This window comes from Aplysia californica, unplaced genomic scaffold (assembly GCF_000002075.1).
Source record: "Aplysia californica isolate F4 #8 unplaced genomic scaffold, AplCal3.0 scaffold00229, whole genome shotgun sequence".
Taxonomy (NCBI): Eukaryota; Metazoa; Mollusca; class Gastropoda; order Aplysiida; family Aplysiidae; genus Aplysia; species Aplysia californica.
In genome coordinates, this window is record NW_004797499.1 from 500,065 (window position 1) to 515,431 (window position 15,367).

The 15,367-nt window shown below is 41.4% G+C and overlaps 2 protein-coding genes across 6 annotated transcripts in view; one reads left to right on the forward strand and one right to left on the reverse strand.

Annotated features, from left to right (window-relative positions):
• The first annotated feature begins 1,174 nt into the window (after positions 1-1,174).
• Positions 1,175-1,834, forward strand: LOC101850483. The gene has a single exon (XM_005099929.1). It carries the CDS (start codon positions 1,175-1,177, stop codon positions 1,832-1,834), a length of 660 nt encoding a protein of 219 aa, XP_005099986.1.
• A 1,990-nt stretch (positions 1,835-3,824) lies between these two features.
• The window catches only part of LOC101845002 (cytochrome P450 3A7), a 31,294-nt gene continuing 19,751 nt past the window's right edge, over positions 3,825-15,367 (reverse strand). For all 5 annotated transcript variants that reach the window (XM_005099906.3, XM_005099905.3, XM_035970171.1 and 2 more), the window contains 7 exons: positions 15,115-15,266; positions 14,026-14,132; positions 12,103-12,429; positions 11,612-11,700; positions 8,656-8,793; positions 7,377-7,566; positions 3,825-5,963 (listed from right to left, as the gene is read on the reverse strand). In XM_005099906.3, the coding sequence (XP_005099963.1) occupies positions 5,862-5,963; positions 7,377-7,566; positions 8,656-8,793; positions 11,612-11,700; positions 12,103-12,429; positions 14,026-14,132; positions 15,115-15,266 (1,105 nt within the window). In that variant the 3' untranslated portion in view covers positions 3,825-5,861. The remainder of the gene's footprint in view (positions 5,964-7,376; positions 7,567-8,655; positions 8,794-11,611; positions 11,701-12,102; positions 12,430-14,025; positions 14,133-15,114; positions 15,267-15,367) is intronic.

Sequence of the window (15,367 nt, forward strand, 5' to 3'; positions counted from 1 at the left end):
TAAGTAAAAAGAACAAACCAAAATAATTTCACCAGTGAACACGGATCACTGGTCGGAATGTGTCTTCAGAGTAAATTATGTATGAGTGAGGATAAAGGTAGAATATGTGTTGTGTGGCTACCAATAAATTGTAGCCCTGTAAGACTAACTTACACCAACAGAGGTAATTGTACAGGAGAAGCAAAAAACATACTGCGTGCATTTATTGGTTTCTTAACGCAGTAACCTGGCTGGTGCGTGGGGGATTGTTTGGCTTTATTTGTTTTAATTTTTAGGAGCACTTACAATGTGCAGTAAAAACAAATTATGGTGCAACGTATTGCTCCGTTAGCATTCCACGAGACTACCACGGGTTTAGGACCTGTTTTCTTTTTTGGGTTGCTTGCTTTCTGTTCACGGGGAAAAGAGACAAGTCTTATCAGGTCCAGATTCATAAATTATTGAGAGGTTTACAACCTAGCGGTAACAGGCCTGGTTCGCTAAGCTAGAGTGCGATTGTGTGTTCGGGGCTTAAGGCTTAAGGGAACTGGTTTGTCGAAAGTCGAAATAGCAAACGTTGTTGTTGACTCGTTCTTATTTAATGTGCATGTAACGTTTCAAATAAGAAATTGAATATAATCTGTGGATTCATAAAAACCCCCAAACCAAACCAACTAACCAACAAATAACCCCCCCCCCCCCAAAGAAATATAATTTTGATAATTGGTTTGGGATTACGAGAATTTTGTTCTGCGGATTCAAAGGAACCAGCTCTACACCCTTTCCTCCCCAAAGAAAAACAATCAAAGGAAAACAAGAAAAAGTAAGAGTAAAACATATATAACACAAAATAAAAATAAAAACCTTAACAAACAAAACAAAGCCCAGAAAACTCAAACCAAAAACTACTGGATACAAAGCATTAGTTCTCGAAGTAAAAAGCAATAACTGTAACGTGGAATCATGTAAATGATTTCTTGCATGATGAATGGTGTTTCACATGTATGGTTATATTCCAGTAAATTATGTATTTCTTTTCAGGACAGAGCCACAACCTCGAAGACACGACAGAATGCTGTCAACAAATCCCCCCGACCAATGGACATGGGAATCCGCAAGACGAATTGTGGTTCAGACCTTTGTCTTTCACATCGCCTCCCTTGCACTGATATTCGCTATACTCTACCCAATCATGATGAGGATCAAAGGCAATGCCATAAAGAATGTGGCCTTGTCGACAATTCTGTGGTCACGTGCTGTTTATGGCGTTTACATCTCAGTTTTTAGCTTCAACACACTTCTGCAATACTCCGAAAACTCTTCTGACGTCATTTCCGGGAATCCGTCCTCGGCAACTCTAGTTGTCCTGGTGACCTGGGCTTTCTACATCACAGACACTCTCGCCATCTTTGTAGTCGGTACAATTTTCAACGTAATGAACATGTCTATGCTAATTCACCACCTGATCATTTTCTTTTGCTCATCTCTCATGCTGCTCCATGACAAGGGACACTACTTCATGGCGGTATTTCTCGCTGTTGAGGTAATCCTTCCGTTTCTTGCGATCGCCTTCACTATTCAGAAATCCAAGGTTGCCTCCACTTCGTTTGGGCGTGTTTTTGAGTTCATGTTCCTCCATGGAATGCATATGAGGCACGGGCTCGAGATTCACCTTTGGTACATGACGTTCAAGTACAGAGACAGAGTGATCGCCGAGTGGCCCGTGGATCTGCTGGTCTCTTGGATTATTCTGTTAGCGATTATGACATTTTACCTCGGTCCCTTGTGGATGTTTGGATTTGGAAAACGCTTTTACTCTGACATCAAGAGAGTAAACGCCAGGAAAACGGATTAACCCATTAGTGACAAGCCTCCATGAGGCTGACAGATGAACAAGGACCGGGACTGCCAGCTAAACGTGCAGAGGAAGAGTGCACCCATCTCTAAGACTAGAACAGTTTTAATTGAAACGAGCAAAGGCTGTGTTGTTGGTGGTTGGCGGGTGTTTTGATGTGGTTTGTTTCTTATTTTTTATCAAACAGCTGTCGTCCTTGTCTCTCCTCCTTCTTCTTATGTTTGTTACTTTCTTGTAACACTTCAAATCTTCGGCACTTATTCGACCTAGTTGTGTTGCAAGTGCCGTGAAACTTTTCCTACAACAAAACAACTACTACAAAAAGAGGATATGTAGACTTCAGTTTAGCCAGTGTATGGAGAACGTGGATTGTAATGTAGAAAGTGGGACAAATTTGTGAAATATCTTTCTTCTGGGCGAGTATTCTCGTCGTAGGTTTCCAAGACAAGTATGGGCTAACACGTCGGTGGTTGTTAAGGAGGTAATAGTATAAACAATAATGAATCTAATAATCTAATCATTGTCATTCATAATTCTCCTATTATTAATTTTTAGCGTTAACATATCATTGTACCTATCCACTCACATTCTTTGAGTCAATGACTGTCTGACATGAATAGGTTCACTGGTAGGGCAACCCCCCAAAAAGGACACAGGACAAAAAAGGATTAATTTTAATAATCATACGTATCAGATGCAGCAGTGTAATACAATATCATATCGTTAACTTACACTTTGATAAAGAAAAGGATCTTAAGAGTTATAACACTTCCTTCCCCAGCATCGTAAGAATCATCTACGGTACAGAGAATTAGGAAAACCAGATGTAGAGGAGGTATGGTTTTATTGGACACTGCAATATAGATGATACTGTTTAAGACACATTTAAATCGCAAGAAATCTATTCTAGATTATAACAATTGGCAGGAAAGACCCAAGGAGAAGAATGCTACGACTGGGATTCAAGTGGACTCAAGTGTTGGTAGATCTCCTATATTTTATCCAGGATATTTTAAAGTTGCGGTTCAATTACTCTACAGGAAATTGACCTATGACAATACAATTCGTGTGAACAGTCTTTAAGATACATTTATACAAGGCAGTTGGCATGTTAACATTGGTTCTAGGTTTCTTTACGCTTTCCCACGAATAAACATGATTAAAAAGTCGATATGTTTGCGTGTCGTTGTTTGATAGTATTGCTTTGCAAATTAGATATTGTAAGCAAGTCCTTGTTAGTACGCACATGTTACAATCCGGATAAAGCGTACATTTGACAAAGACGTCATTTATCCACTACTCAAGCCCCAACATTTCTCCACTTGACAATCACATTCCATGGAAAGCTGCTGACAGTCCCAGGCGAGAAGGATAAAATAAACAGTCTTTCAAAACTCTTAATAAAAAAAGATAATGCATTGTATGCACAACGATCAATGCTTGGGTAAGTAAAACAGCATAGTTGGTAGTTGATATTTGCACTATCTGTACGGTCTTTTGGGCCGCTGTACGGGCATAATTCAAAGACTGAACCCACTCTAGGCAGTATAAAGAGTTTACTAAAAGTACAACCGAAAACTGCTTGTGGCTATCGGTTAGGCAATGGGCGATTGTATATTCTACTGAGATAAGACGTCCATGCCCCCCCTCCCCTTTCCAATGTTGTTTTACTCCCCCATTGACACAATTAAGAACTTTTAGAAGGGGGGACTTCTTCTTCTACTCTACCTGTCAGGGCCAACCGGGTTAAAATTTATACAGCTTCCCAACAGAAAGACTGGTTCTCGATATGACTTCTCCCCACGGGGAAATCGAACTAAGGTCTTCTGCAGTCGATGGCACAGCATTCAACCGGTACACCTCAGATGCTGATGTATTCTGAGGCCCTGACGGGCAGCGTTGCAGCAGCACAGCTCCCAGGTCTGTATTCGAGGCGGAGTAAAGCAATTTTTAAAAACCCCAAAGAAACAAATAAACAAAACAAAAAATAAATACTCCGAGAACAAATCCTTTATTTCCATAGTCCACTTGAATACTTTCGACACAATAAAAGAAGGGGTAAAAAAAAGAAATCAGGTAAAAAAGTTGATTTTAAATGCTATGGTTCGTAATTGAAGACATACAGTTGATACATAACTACATAAAAATCTGATGGTGGTTGAATGGCGCCAACGGTAGGTCCTACTTCTTTTCTTTCCCTCTGATGTTTCTGTCTGTCTGTCGTACCTTTTTCCTAGCACTAAATGACCGTTATTGTGTCGATGTGCTTCTCTTTACACTCAAACAAACATAAAAGTCACAGTAATCAATGTTATCTTTAAAAAAGAATAAACAGGGGCGACGCCCCTGATACTAGTGATACGTCCTGCTGTCTGGCTGTTTGTCAGCCTGCGTTTTTCTCTTTTCGCTTTCTCCCTCCTTCTCCCCCTCACCGACGTCTGTGGTGCAGTGGTTAAGCACTTCGCCGTCTCACGCAGGAGACTTGAGTTCGCTTCCTTTGTGGGAACAGTTTGTATCGAATTGAGTATCGGCATTTCCGCTGGAAGGTTGTACTCTTCTCAGCACGGGTTGGCATCTACAGGCCGGTTCGAAGTAGGTCGCTTCCTAAATGATCTAAACTGTGTTGATGGGGACGTGAAACGTCTACGGTCTCCCTCTCTTGCCTGCCCTTCTATCTCTTGTTTTTCTGTTTCACTTTTTCTTTCATTCTCTTGTTTTCTGTGAAATGTACCCACAATCGAGTGCTCTCATAAAAGGATAATGCATACAAAGCAATAAAAGAGATGGCCAAAGTTCTTCCCTATGCCGATTGATATAGATATAGGATGTGATCACAATTTTCTCTCAGTTGTTTTTACCATCCAAAGTGATTCTCAGGTCTACTGTGATTGCAGTTCTCCATTATGTTTTTTCTTGGGGGTTGGGGGGGGGGGATGTGTGTGTGTGGAAATGGGGGAGGGGGGGCTCTTTTCTTTGCTCGTTAGGCTCCAATGCAAACACAAAGCGACAGCAACAAAGTTAATAAAAAACCCAAAAGCAAGAAGACAAGAAAACAATTTTTAAAAAAAATCTTTAAAAAGAAAAGAACCCATCCCCACCCCGCCCTACCCACACTCACACACAAAAAATAATATATTATTACCAGGATTCAAAGAGAGTGTGCATGTCGTTATTTGAGATCATTTGCCAACTCTTCCGTACATCAGAGCACATGTATTCAAAGTGTCAGTTATCTGCTCTGTTATAGAACAATGATCATGTTTTTAAAACGTCAGCCCATTATGTTTTATTCATTCTTTTGCTCTTACCACTATGATTTGAAAATAGCTTTGAAAAAAAAAGGTGAACATTTGAGGCTAAAACTCAAACTGAACAAGCGGATGAAGAGAGCACAGAAGTTATTCATGTCATCACTTGGAGAACCAATGATGATGTGTATTCCTAACCTCTTCTCGCTTTTTACTTTTCTGACATAATAGAATCTATGCTCTATAATAGGAGTCGCCAACCTTTTTTTCAAATGGAGCCAAATAACTGAGGGAATGAGGACCGCGAGCTGAATGACTGTTTTGTCACATAAAAGCCCTGCAAGAGTGTGACGTTATGAAGTCTATAAAAGCACGTTCGATTGGCACTGTAGAGTTCAGTGAAATTATTGATTTATTTTGATATCTCACGTCCCGAGCACGCAAAGACCCCCCCAGATCTTCCGAGGGTCTTTTTACGGCATGGTGGCCTGGCGGCAGACCAACCGAACTGACCTCGCTGGTCTAATCTGGCCCGCGGGCCGGGATTTGTCTACCCTTGCTCTATAAGTTAAAACCGGCAATACAGTCAATCTGTAGCGAAAAAACACTTGGTAATGTTGCCAGATAGTTGAACGCTAGCAGGGCCATAATCAGAATTCGAAAAGTTCAATTCTCAGAGGCGCCATAGACGAGTAGATGAGGAGTGACGGCATCTAAAACTCCCATTCGTGTATTTTCTTTGTCGCCCATCGCCGTAGACCGGGTAACTGGGAATGAAGTCACCCTGAGCTCTTCATCGGGTTTTGTTTACGTCTGCTCATCTGCACGTGCACACCATCACGAGCGACCAGGAACGGACGTAAGGCAACTTCCAGAGGAACCTTTTAAAGTAAAAAGATGAATTATTGAAAAAACTTAGTCATATAAGCTCATGGGGACTGAGAGAAGAATGGCAGAGTCACGGTGCTGCTAATGCATCGCTCAGTTGTACCGGTAGCGGTAAAAATAAACTTTGACCATCCACCATGTCTTTGAGATAGTTTTAAAGGGTCTTTCGCACATGACGTCATGGCGACCCTTGTGTGTCCCCATAGAGGGTGGAGACCCCTGATATTTATTATCATGGGTCAAGTAAGTACTAAACGGAGAACTCAAGTTTACTTTTACTTTTGTAACATTGCCCAACCGCGTGGAGGCAAGCTATAAAGGACGAGAGTAGTATAATAGGAAGGCAGGGGCCACTATTGATTGACAACATAAAGTCATGGACAGACAGCACGATCTTTGCTTTATTTTCATTTGACCTAAACATTGTAACGTCTCTTTATACTGTATGTTCCATAGACTTGAATTGTAATATCCTAGACTGGGCGCTGCCATGGTGGCCGCTCTTTGCTCTCTATAAAATTTTACTGCACTGTGCACCCCATGGACACTCAGATGAAGGAGGGGGGTCCTCGTGGTCTGGAGGTTAAGGTGTTCGCCTCTCATTCAATAGGTCGTGAGTTCGAATCCGGACGGCGACGGAACTTTTCGCCTGTCACATTCTTTCCTGCTCTCAGTCTAACAATGTACTGTCGTCTGCTTTCGTCTCCACTTTCTGTCATAACCCCCTCACCTTCTTTGCTCCCTCAGCTGGGCTCCAGATTTTTTCTGCAGCCTTTCTACTGCTACTCCTTGGCTCCTTCTTACTGATGTCTTTCAGCCACACCCCGGATCTTCTAGTAGGAAATATCTAACACCTAACCTTCTCAGACAAGGACGAAAATTCTCGGAGGTCCCGTGGTCAAGTGGGCACGTTAACGATCCCTTGGTGTCCAAAATCGATAAGAGTAGGCTTCAACCGCTACCCGGGCAAAATTAAAAAAATTCCTACCTACTGAAAATGTTTAATGTGTCCCGTGCATTCATACGACCTTATGCCGTTGCGAGCGCCGTAAAACATTTACCCCCCAACCAAAAAAAAAAAAGAAGAAATTTAATGAAGGACAAAACATCGCCTAGTTATAGTCCAGTACGTTTGCGGAACTTTCCCCTCTTTGTCCACTATTAAAATATGGCTCTAAATGAACCGGAATTGCACCAGGAGTGCCCTGTTTTGGAATTATAATACAATGTCTTTGATATGTTCCAGGAAGATGGCCAGTGACCACAATACCTGAGTGAGATAACTTTAACAGTGAACAGGGTACCCGAGAGAGATAACTTCAACATTGAACCGGATACCTGAGTGAGATAACTTCAATAATGAACATAGTACCTGAGTGAGATTACTTCAATAGTGAACAGGGTACCTGAGTGAGATGCGAGGTCCTGATGTTGAACTCTTGCAAGATTCGAACCAAGGACAATTTGAGGACAACCTGTGCCAACCTCTGACCCACACACATCCGGGGCCCCAAACCAAAGGGGATCCACGCGCTCTTCTGTAGCGGGTGCAGGCCAAGTGACGAGGGAGCGGTGTCGGAATCTGACTGCAGAAATCTGTCCGTGTTGATTCACATGAAATACCAAATTAACAGGGAATAGTTTAAAGAAGGAATGATAGTGGGGATGGTTACTGAATGTATTAGAGAGAGAGAGAGAGAGAGAGAGAGAGAGAGAGAGAGAGAGAGAGGGGGGGGGGGAGAGGGGGAGAAAGAGAGAAGGGGAGAAAGAGAGGGGGACAGGGAGAGAGAGAGGGGGGGGGGAGGGGAGTAGACTTTCAGGAGGGGGAGGGGGATGGAAGACTGATTTGTACGCCAGGAAAAATGCCACAGAATAGCCAAATAATAACTTTTAGTATTTTTGTTATGAGAAGAGGAATTGAAATTGTTTTCACACGGATCTTCTATATCTGTGAGACCGTTAGTCATACCAGTAACATTACTGTGTAAAGCTGAGAACAATTCCAATTAATTATACCTGTATGCCGCCATGACCATTAACACACATCACATTCTCACAGAAGAGTAGTGTTTCAAAGAATGGTGTACAGAAAGGTGGGAAGACATGGTACAATATCAACGGGCTAGCCAAGGATAGGGAAAGGTGGAAAGTGTCTGTTCGTAGTCTATACCCTGATCCAGAGTGAAAAAGGCAATGATAATGATGTCATTCTCTCATATGACCTTAGCAGTTGCGAGCGCCGTAAAACCTTATACTATACATACATGACTCCTCCTTCCACCACCCCTCAGTCCTCCTTACTCGCCTAATCTTCTTACACTCCCCCCCCTCTTCCTCCCCCTCTTCCTCCCCCTCTTCCTCCCTCTCTTCCTCCCCCTCTTCCTCCCCCTCTTCCTCCCCCTCTTCCTCCCCCTCTTCCTCCCCCTCTTCCCCTCTTTTTTACGCCCTCCTCCTTCTCCCTCTCGCTCATCCTCCTTCTATCTTTTCCTCCTCAGCCCTCCCTCATCTTCTTGCTACAGTCACAATTACAAAGTGATAATGATAACATTATTCGTCAGGAGAAATGTCACACCCACCTGTAAACTGTGTACCGAACCGAACTTTGAATATCCTTTGAAATCCGAAGGATACCCGAAACATTGCGAACAAAAGCTGGCTATTTTGACCACTGTTTTACTAACATACCTTTCGGGCAAGAATTCGCTAGGTCGGTCGAAGTAGCTTTGGTCGCAGTTCATGGTGGAGCCCATCACCCTGACCACCGTCCCTTTGGAGAAGGGAATGTCGTTTACCGTGCAGTCTTCGATACACATGCGGGATACCCTGTGTCAAGATCAAGAGAGATCCACTCTCACAATTATTGTAATAAATAGCATTTGTATAGCGCATACTCCCGCTCATCAGCAAGCTCTTTGCACTTTACACTCTATTATTACCCCAGCAGACCATAGAATACTCAGAAACATTCTCAGCTTACCGGGAAGCATACAGTGCAAGCAGCTTATTAAGCGCTCAAACACTAACAAATTGACAAGATCTTTCGCTGTCTATAGCTGGGTACCAAGTCCCACCTGGTTGAAGTGAGGACAGTTCGTGTAATTGACACTATGTCGGGCCTCTGAAGGGATTTGAATCCACGACCTTACGGTTGCGACACCGAGAGCCTTACCCCTTCTTACTCTTGGTAATAGACAATGCAATTATGCATGGCTTTTTGTCTTGACAGTCGATCTTAAAGCATGAGACATACTTTGCAGTAGATATAGAAGAAGTAGATTACCCAAGTCCGATTCCGTCTCTCATCTCTTGACTTCTTTGATGCTCCGAGGGAGAGAGATCGTCAATACGTTTGGAATCAAGGAAGGTGTAAGAGTGCGTCTTACTATATTTTTACAGATGTTATAGGGACATTTTTAATGGCAAAGAAATTTTAAATTACAAATTTTGCCCTGATGGCGGACTATCAACCTACTCTTCTATGATTTTAGATCGCAAACGAATCCTTAACGTGTGCAAGGAGCATACGGGATCTCCGAGATTTTTCGTCATTATCTGTGGAGACTATGGGCCTGTCTACTTTAAGATCAGAGATGAGGAAGAGGGAGATGGAGTGAGTGAAAGTATTGTACAAAAAATACTTTTAAAAAAATACGAAGCGTACAGCACGGGACATAATTTTATGAGACCTCAATAGGTGTACATGAAATTTCTACCAATTCTGATCTGCCTTTGTTCTCACTTCATCTCACTCTTCCCTTCTTTCACTTTCTCTTCTCGTCAACACCTTCCTATTAAGCTTTCCTCATCTTTTTCCTTGTCCTATCCCCCCGTCTTGTAATCTTTCCCTCCATCGACTATCAACAATACGTTAATGGCTAGAAACATACGAGTTTTTTTAACTTTGACAAAAAGAAAGGTATCACTCTAAACAGATCAAATCCTTGCAGAGCTGAGCCCTCTGTTGCCAGGCTTTGGACGAAAGACCACAAAACCTGGGACAACGCTTACATTCGAATCTCAAGGGCTCAGTTTTTGGATAAGTTCATAACCTTAGGTACCACAGCAGCTGATCTGGATGGTCTGTAGAAGTGGTGCACAACCTGGACATATCCTTATTACCCATTGGCACCTTAAAAACATGAAATTAGTACCTTCCTGTTTTATGGAACAATGTAAAGTTTATGTTCCGTTTGTAGTAGGGTATAGGCAAAGGGCTGAAAGATGATTAAGTACCTCTTTTCAAAGCACACTTGCTAAATAACAATGAAATAATCATTTCCTGTCATTTTGTCCAGTTGTTTAATTGCCAAGAGTGACTCACTAGTTTCTAAAAACCTGTTAGCAGATAACAAACGGTGGAGAGCATATAAAACAATTCCAATGATATACCCAGGCTATTACGGTAGCGTTTCGAGGACAGCAAACTGACGAGCTGTCATTGACAAACGTACATTTTACGATCACAGAACGAATCAATCCATATTTAATTAGGCAGAAAAAAGAAGAACTACAAATACAGGAAGAGGTCAAAAACTAGGTTGACAGTTATGGCAGTACCCTCTAGTATTACAATGATTATAGTCTACTAAAACAATATCCCTGAACTACATAAAAAAACATACCTCTGTTGTTAGATACGGGAATCATGAGTTAACGAGCTGACAATCGCACACGTTGCAATTCAAAAAACGAGGATACTTACAAACTTTTACAATAAGACAGCGCTTGTTTAGCTCAAATTCCTGGTCAACGGCAAGCTCTTCACACATTTTTGTGCTTAGTAAACGAGTATACATAATATACCTAAATGATGATAACAATAGATAGCGCTTGCATGGCTTAATATCCCACTCAACAGCAAGCCCCTGTGTCGTTTACAATCTACATTGTTACCCCAGCAGACCTGAGAGCATTCTGAAACAATCTAAACTACGTTGGAAGTATAAAGTACAAGCTATCATTTCACACTTACATATGACACAATCTTCTTCTGTATGTTGCCAGATACCCATTAACACCTGAGTGAAATGAGGAAAATTGAGCAGAGCATAGCAACATCGGGCCTACATTCTCACGATGACTAGTTCGGCAGCCTTACCACTAGATAAACAACGCTATATGTCGTGTGCAGATATTGGGATATACCGGGTATGGAGAGGACACGGCCTGAGATATTAAATTTACTCCTTGAAGAGGAAGAATTTTTCTACTCTAAAAACAACAACAACAACAACAACAACAAAAACACAAAGATAAAACTAAAAACAACAACAACAACAACAACAACAAACAAAACATTAAAAACAGACAAACAGAACCTAAAAAAGACAAGGTTTAGCCCCCCAGCAATTAACAAAACCACACAAAAATCAAACAGAAACCTAAAACTACAGCAACAATAACAAAAGAAGACCAAACAAACAAAAACAACCCTAAACAAACAAGCAAGCACAAAACAACAACAACAACAACAACAACAACAACAACAACAACAACAACAACAACAACAACAACAACAACAACAACAACAACAACAACAACGAACAACCAAAAACTAAAATAAGTAATAAATTCAAGACAAAAAACGAAATCATTAAGGTCCCCCTTATCTAAGTGCTGTCTATAAACTGTGTACACTAACCCAGGAGCCACAGGGAACAATCGTAGCGTCTCGTTGATGAAAGCGTCCAGATATTGTAGGCTGTTCAGCTCTTCCAAGCTGGGCACGTCCTGGGGAGAAAACATATCTCCTTGTACAAAACATCTATGTTGTTGTTGTTGTTGTTGTTGTTGTTGTTATTGTTGTTGTTGTTGTTGTTGTTGTTGTTGTATCTGTTGCTGCTGCTGTTGTTGTTCTTCTTGTTCTTGTTCTTGTTCTTCTTGTTCTTCTTGTTCTTCTTCTTCTTGTTCTTCTTCTTCTTCTTCTTCTTCTTCTTCTTCTTCTTCTTCTTCTTCTTCTTCTTCTTCTTCTTCTTCTTCTTCTTCTTCTTCTTGACTGACAATATCTATCTATCTATCTATCTATCTATCTATCTATCTATCTATCTATCTATCTATCTATCTATCTATCTATCTATCTATCTATCTACACATTGTATTACACCAATTGCTCTACCAGTATAAGTCACTAACCTTTGCAAATACCAATGCGTCCACTTCTCGTACAACCCGCTCAGCTTTTTGGGGGTACACGGCTAGCGTGTACAGACAGAAGGTCAAGGCCGAAGAAATAGGACCGACACCACCTCCCACAAGGCCTGATATTTCCCCAACAACCTCAGACTCTTTCAAACTGGGTCTGCTTGATTGTTGGGCATGATTCACGTTTTGTTTTTCATCCGTTTCTCGGCAGGGTGACGCCTTGCCCTGAGATGGCGACGTTCCAGAAGATTCTTGGTGCTTGATGAGCTGGCATATAATGTTTTTGTGATTATTTTTCTGGAACTGTGTGATATCATTCTGAAACAAAAAATGTTAAAATTAGAAAAGAAGACTGGATCCATGTTGATCTGCAGGTCAGTGTGGTACGTTCGTAGTTAATTTGGTGTATCTATTAATTATTGTGAAAGGCATCCATATCTGAGAGACTCGCACAAGAGTACTGCCGAAAGGATTTTTTTCCATGATTGTGCGATGGGGGTGTTTAAACTGTTTGTTAATCTGACAACCCTTAAGTTTTTTTTAGATCCCCACCGAACGATCAACTTTCGGGAGTCATGTCCTATTGAAAATACTTTCATTATATGGCAGCCACACACGGCACAGGCTGTCCTCTAGGCCTGGCCTCAATTGGACTGCGCAGACCTCACACAGACCTAGGGCAGGCCCAGCAGTCAAAACAAATCCTCTGCCTGTGTGAGGACTAAGCTAGGCCTGTCTGAATTCTGTCCTCGCCTGAAATTTCCTGGAAGCCAGTATGCCGAGTAGGTGTTTTAATGAAAGAAAATGGCAACGTGGTCAAGAGACAGTGTTCAGGACTTTATTTTATATTTCCAAAGTGCAAAGAGGAAGGCAACAGACACCTCAAGGACAAAGCATACGAGGAGTTCGTTAGTTACGAGAAAAACGTTCACACAAATGCAGTTAGGAACAGTGTCATTACAGAACAATCCTCATATGATCTGCGTGTAGCAAGGAATATTTATGTTGCAGTCAATCTCTCATGTGGCAAAATTGTCTCACTCATCATGGTATTCTGTTTTTCTATCAGGGGACCCACGATGTGCAGCAACTTGATGAACGTGCTCTCGTCCATTCGTACATAATTCCGATAGTCTGAAGAATATTCAACCAATTCACGAAGCAAGTAGATGTTTGTGTGTTTAGGTCTTCAGAGAAGCCACTTTTTTATTTTTTACCAGAGCCTCTTTTGCTTCATTTTCAAATATAAACCTATTGCTAGACTTGTGGTTTGTTCCCACAATGGCAAGCACTAGGTTTGCACAGTCCTGGCCTGTGCCGTGTGTGTGCACTTGGCCCGGGTCGTCTCAGCGGGCCTCAGGAAAAAACTCAAGGCGGCCTCAAGGATCGCCTTCGGATCGCAGATCCCAAATACTGCCTGTATCGTGTGTGGCCCGCAATAGTCTTTGGTGGCGACTGTTTATAAAGCCCTTTATAACGATATTGTTAAGTTTAAAACTACAGAAGCAACAATAAGCAAGTAAATGTAGTTTATGTAAAACCTAAAGCAAAAATAAATAGCTTCGCGTAACTTAAACCCACATGCTACCTCAGGTATAATCAATCAGTGCTGAAAGTGGTGTTCCGAAATCAGACATCAATCCTTTAAAAATAACTTGAAATTAAGCAGGCTATTACACATTAGCATGCCAGTGGAAACGTAACAGTTCTATGAGTCCAAAAACAAACAAACAAACAAACAAACAAACAAACAAACAAACAAACAAACGAACAAACAAACAAGCAAAGGAATAAATAAAAAAACAAAAATTAAAAACAAAAATTTAAATAAATCTAACAAACAAAAGAACAGCAGTAATAAAAAAAAAGAAACCAAAAGACCAACCAACCAACCAAACAAAACAAACAAAGCACCTGGAGAGACCTCACAAACGTTGTGGCGTGTTGTGTCATCAGCTGGGTGACCTGGCGATGAGTTTTGTCCAGCGGTTTCAGGAGGCGGGTCAATAAGGGAAACAACTCTGATAAAAGAAATAAATAAATAAGATGCAAAAATAATCAAGTGTTGCTTCCCTTGAAAAAGAATGCAAATTAATGAGGTCGTGCTGCAGCCACAAAACTTTTTCAAACACACACAAACCTTTGGAAATATAGATCTCTCTTTTTCTAAGTGAATGTGTATGTATGTGTGTGTGTGTGTGTGTGTGTGTGTGTGTGTGTGTGTGTGTGTGTGTGTGTGTGTATGTGTGTGTGTGCGTGTGTGTGTATGTGTGTGTGTGCATTTTAGTTTGTGTTAGAGAGAGAGAGAGAGAGAGAGAGAGGGAGAGAGAGAGACAGAGAGAGAGAGAGAGAGGGAAAGAGAGAGAGAGAGAGAGAGAGAGAGAGAGAGAGAGAGAGAGAGAGAGAGATTGTAAAATAAAAATTCTGACTTTTAAACAAATCAAATTTTCTTAATTTGCGGTATTGGTCGCAAGTGCTTGGGCAATATTTCGCCAAAATTTAAATTCCAAATGCTGAAAAAAAGCAAGAAAATATATATAATGGAGGTACAGTTTTTACAAGAATGAAAAGGCCCTTTATTTGTGAAAAAAAGTTGCGCTCTGGGTGAAGAACAGTTAATAGGCAGCTTGTCAGCGTTATGGTAAATAATATGTATGTCGTCGCCGTCCTGTCGTGATAAGGTCGGATAAGTAACATCGGGTAAACTTTCCAGGAGCAGGAAAAAGCAGATTTATTACAAGGACGGCATAGAGTTATCCGATTTTCATACTGCTAAAAAAAAGTCTACTTTTGGTTGTTTATTTGAATACACATTTTTGACCAGCATATGAGACCTACCACAATATGCCGAATGCCCAGGAAGTTGTCTCACTAACAAGGCAATCTCCAATGTCCCGATTGATGCGGGAACAACTTTACTTTTATGAAACATGCTTTGAAGAATATTTTATTTCTAAAATTTTGTAGTTATCCGATCTTATCACGATGGCAACGATGGTTTACTTGCTAGTCCGGAGACGGCATTGTCGGGAGACATCGACTCGTGTGAGGCCCGCATGTACCGCAGCATGACGTCACTCTCGTCTGCCATAGCGTTGGTTGGATAGTACAGAGCAGCATGGGCAAACCAGTCCAGAGAGTAGCATTCGATGATTCTTTTTTTATATAGAAAGGATAATATTGTGTGTTAGGCCTGGCTTATCAGTGCTCCTAGCATCTGTTCACTTTCGTCTGACAGGTCAAAACAAGACAAAAT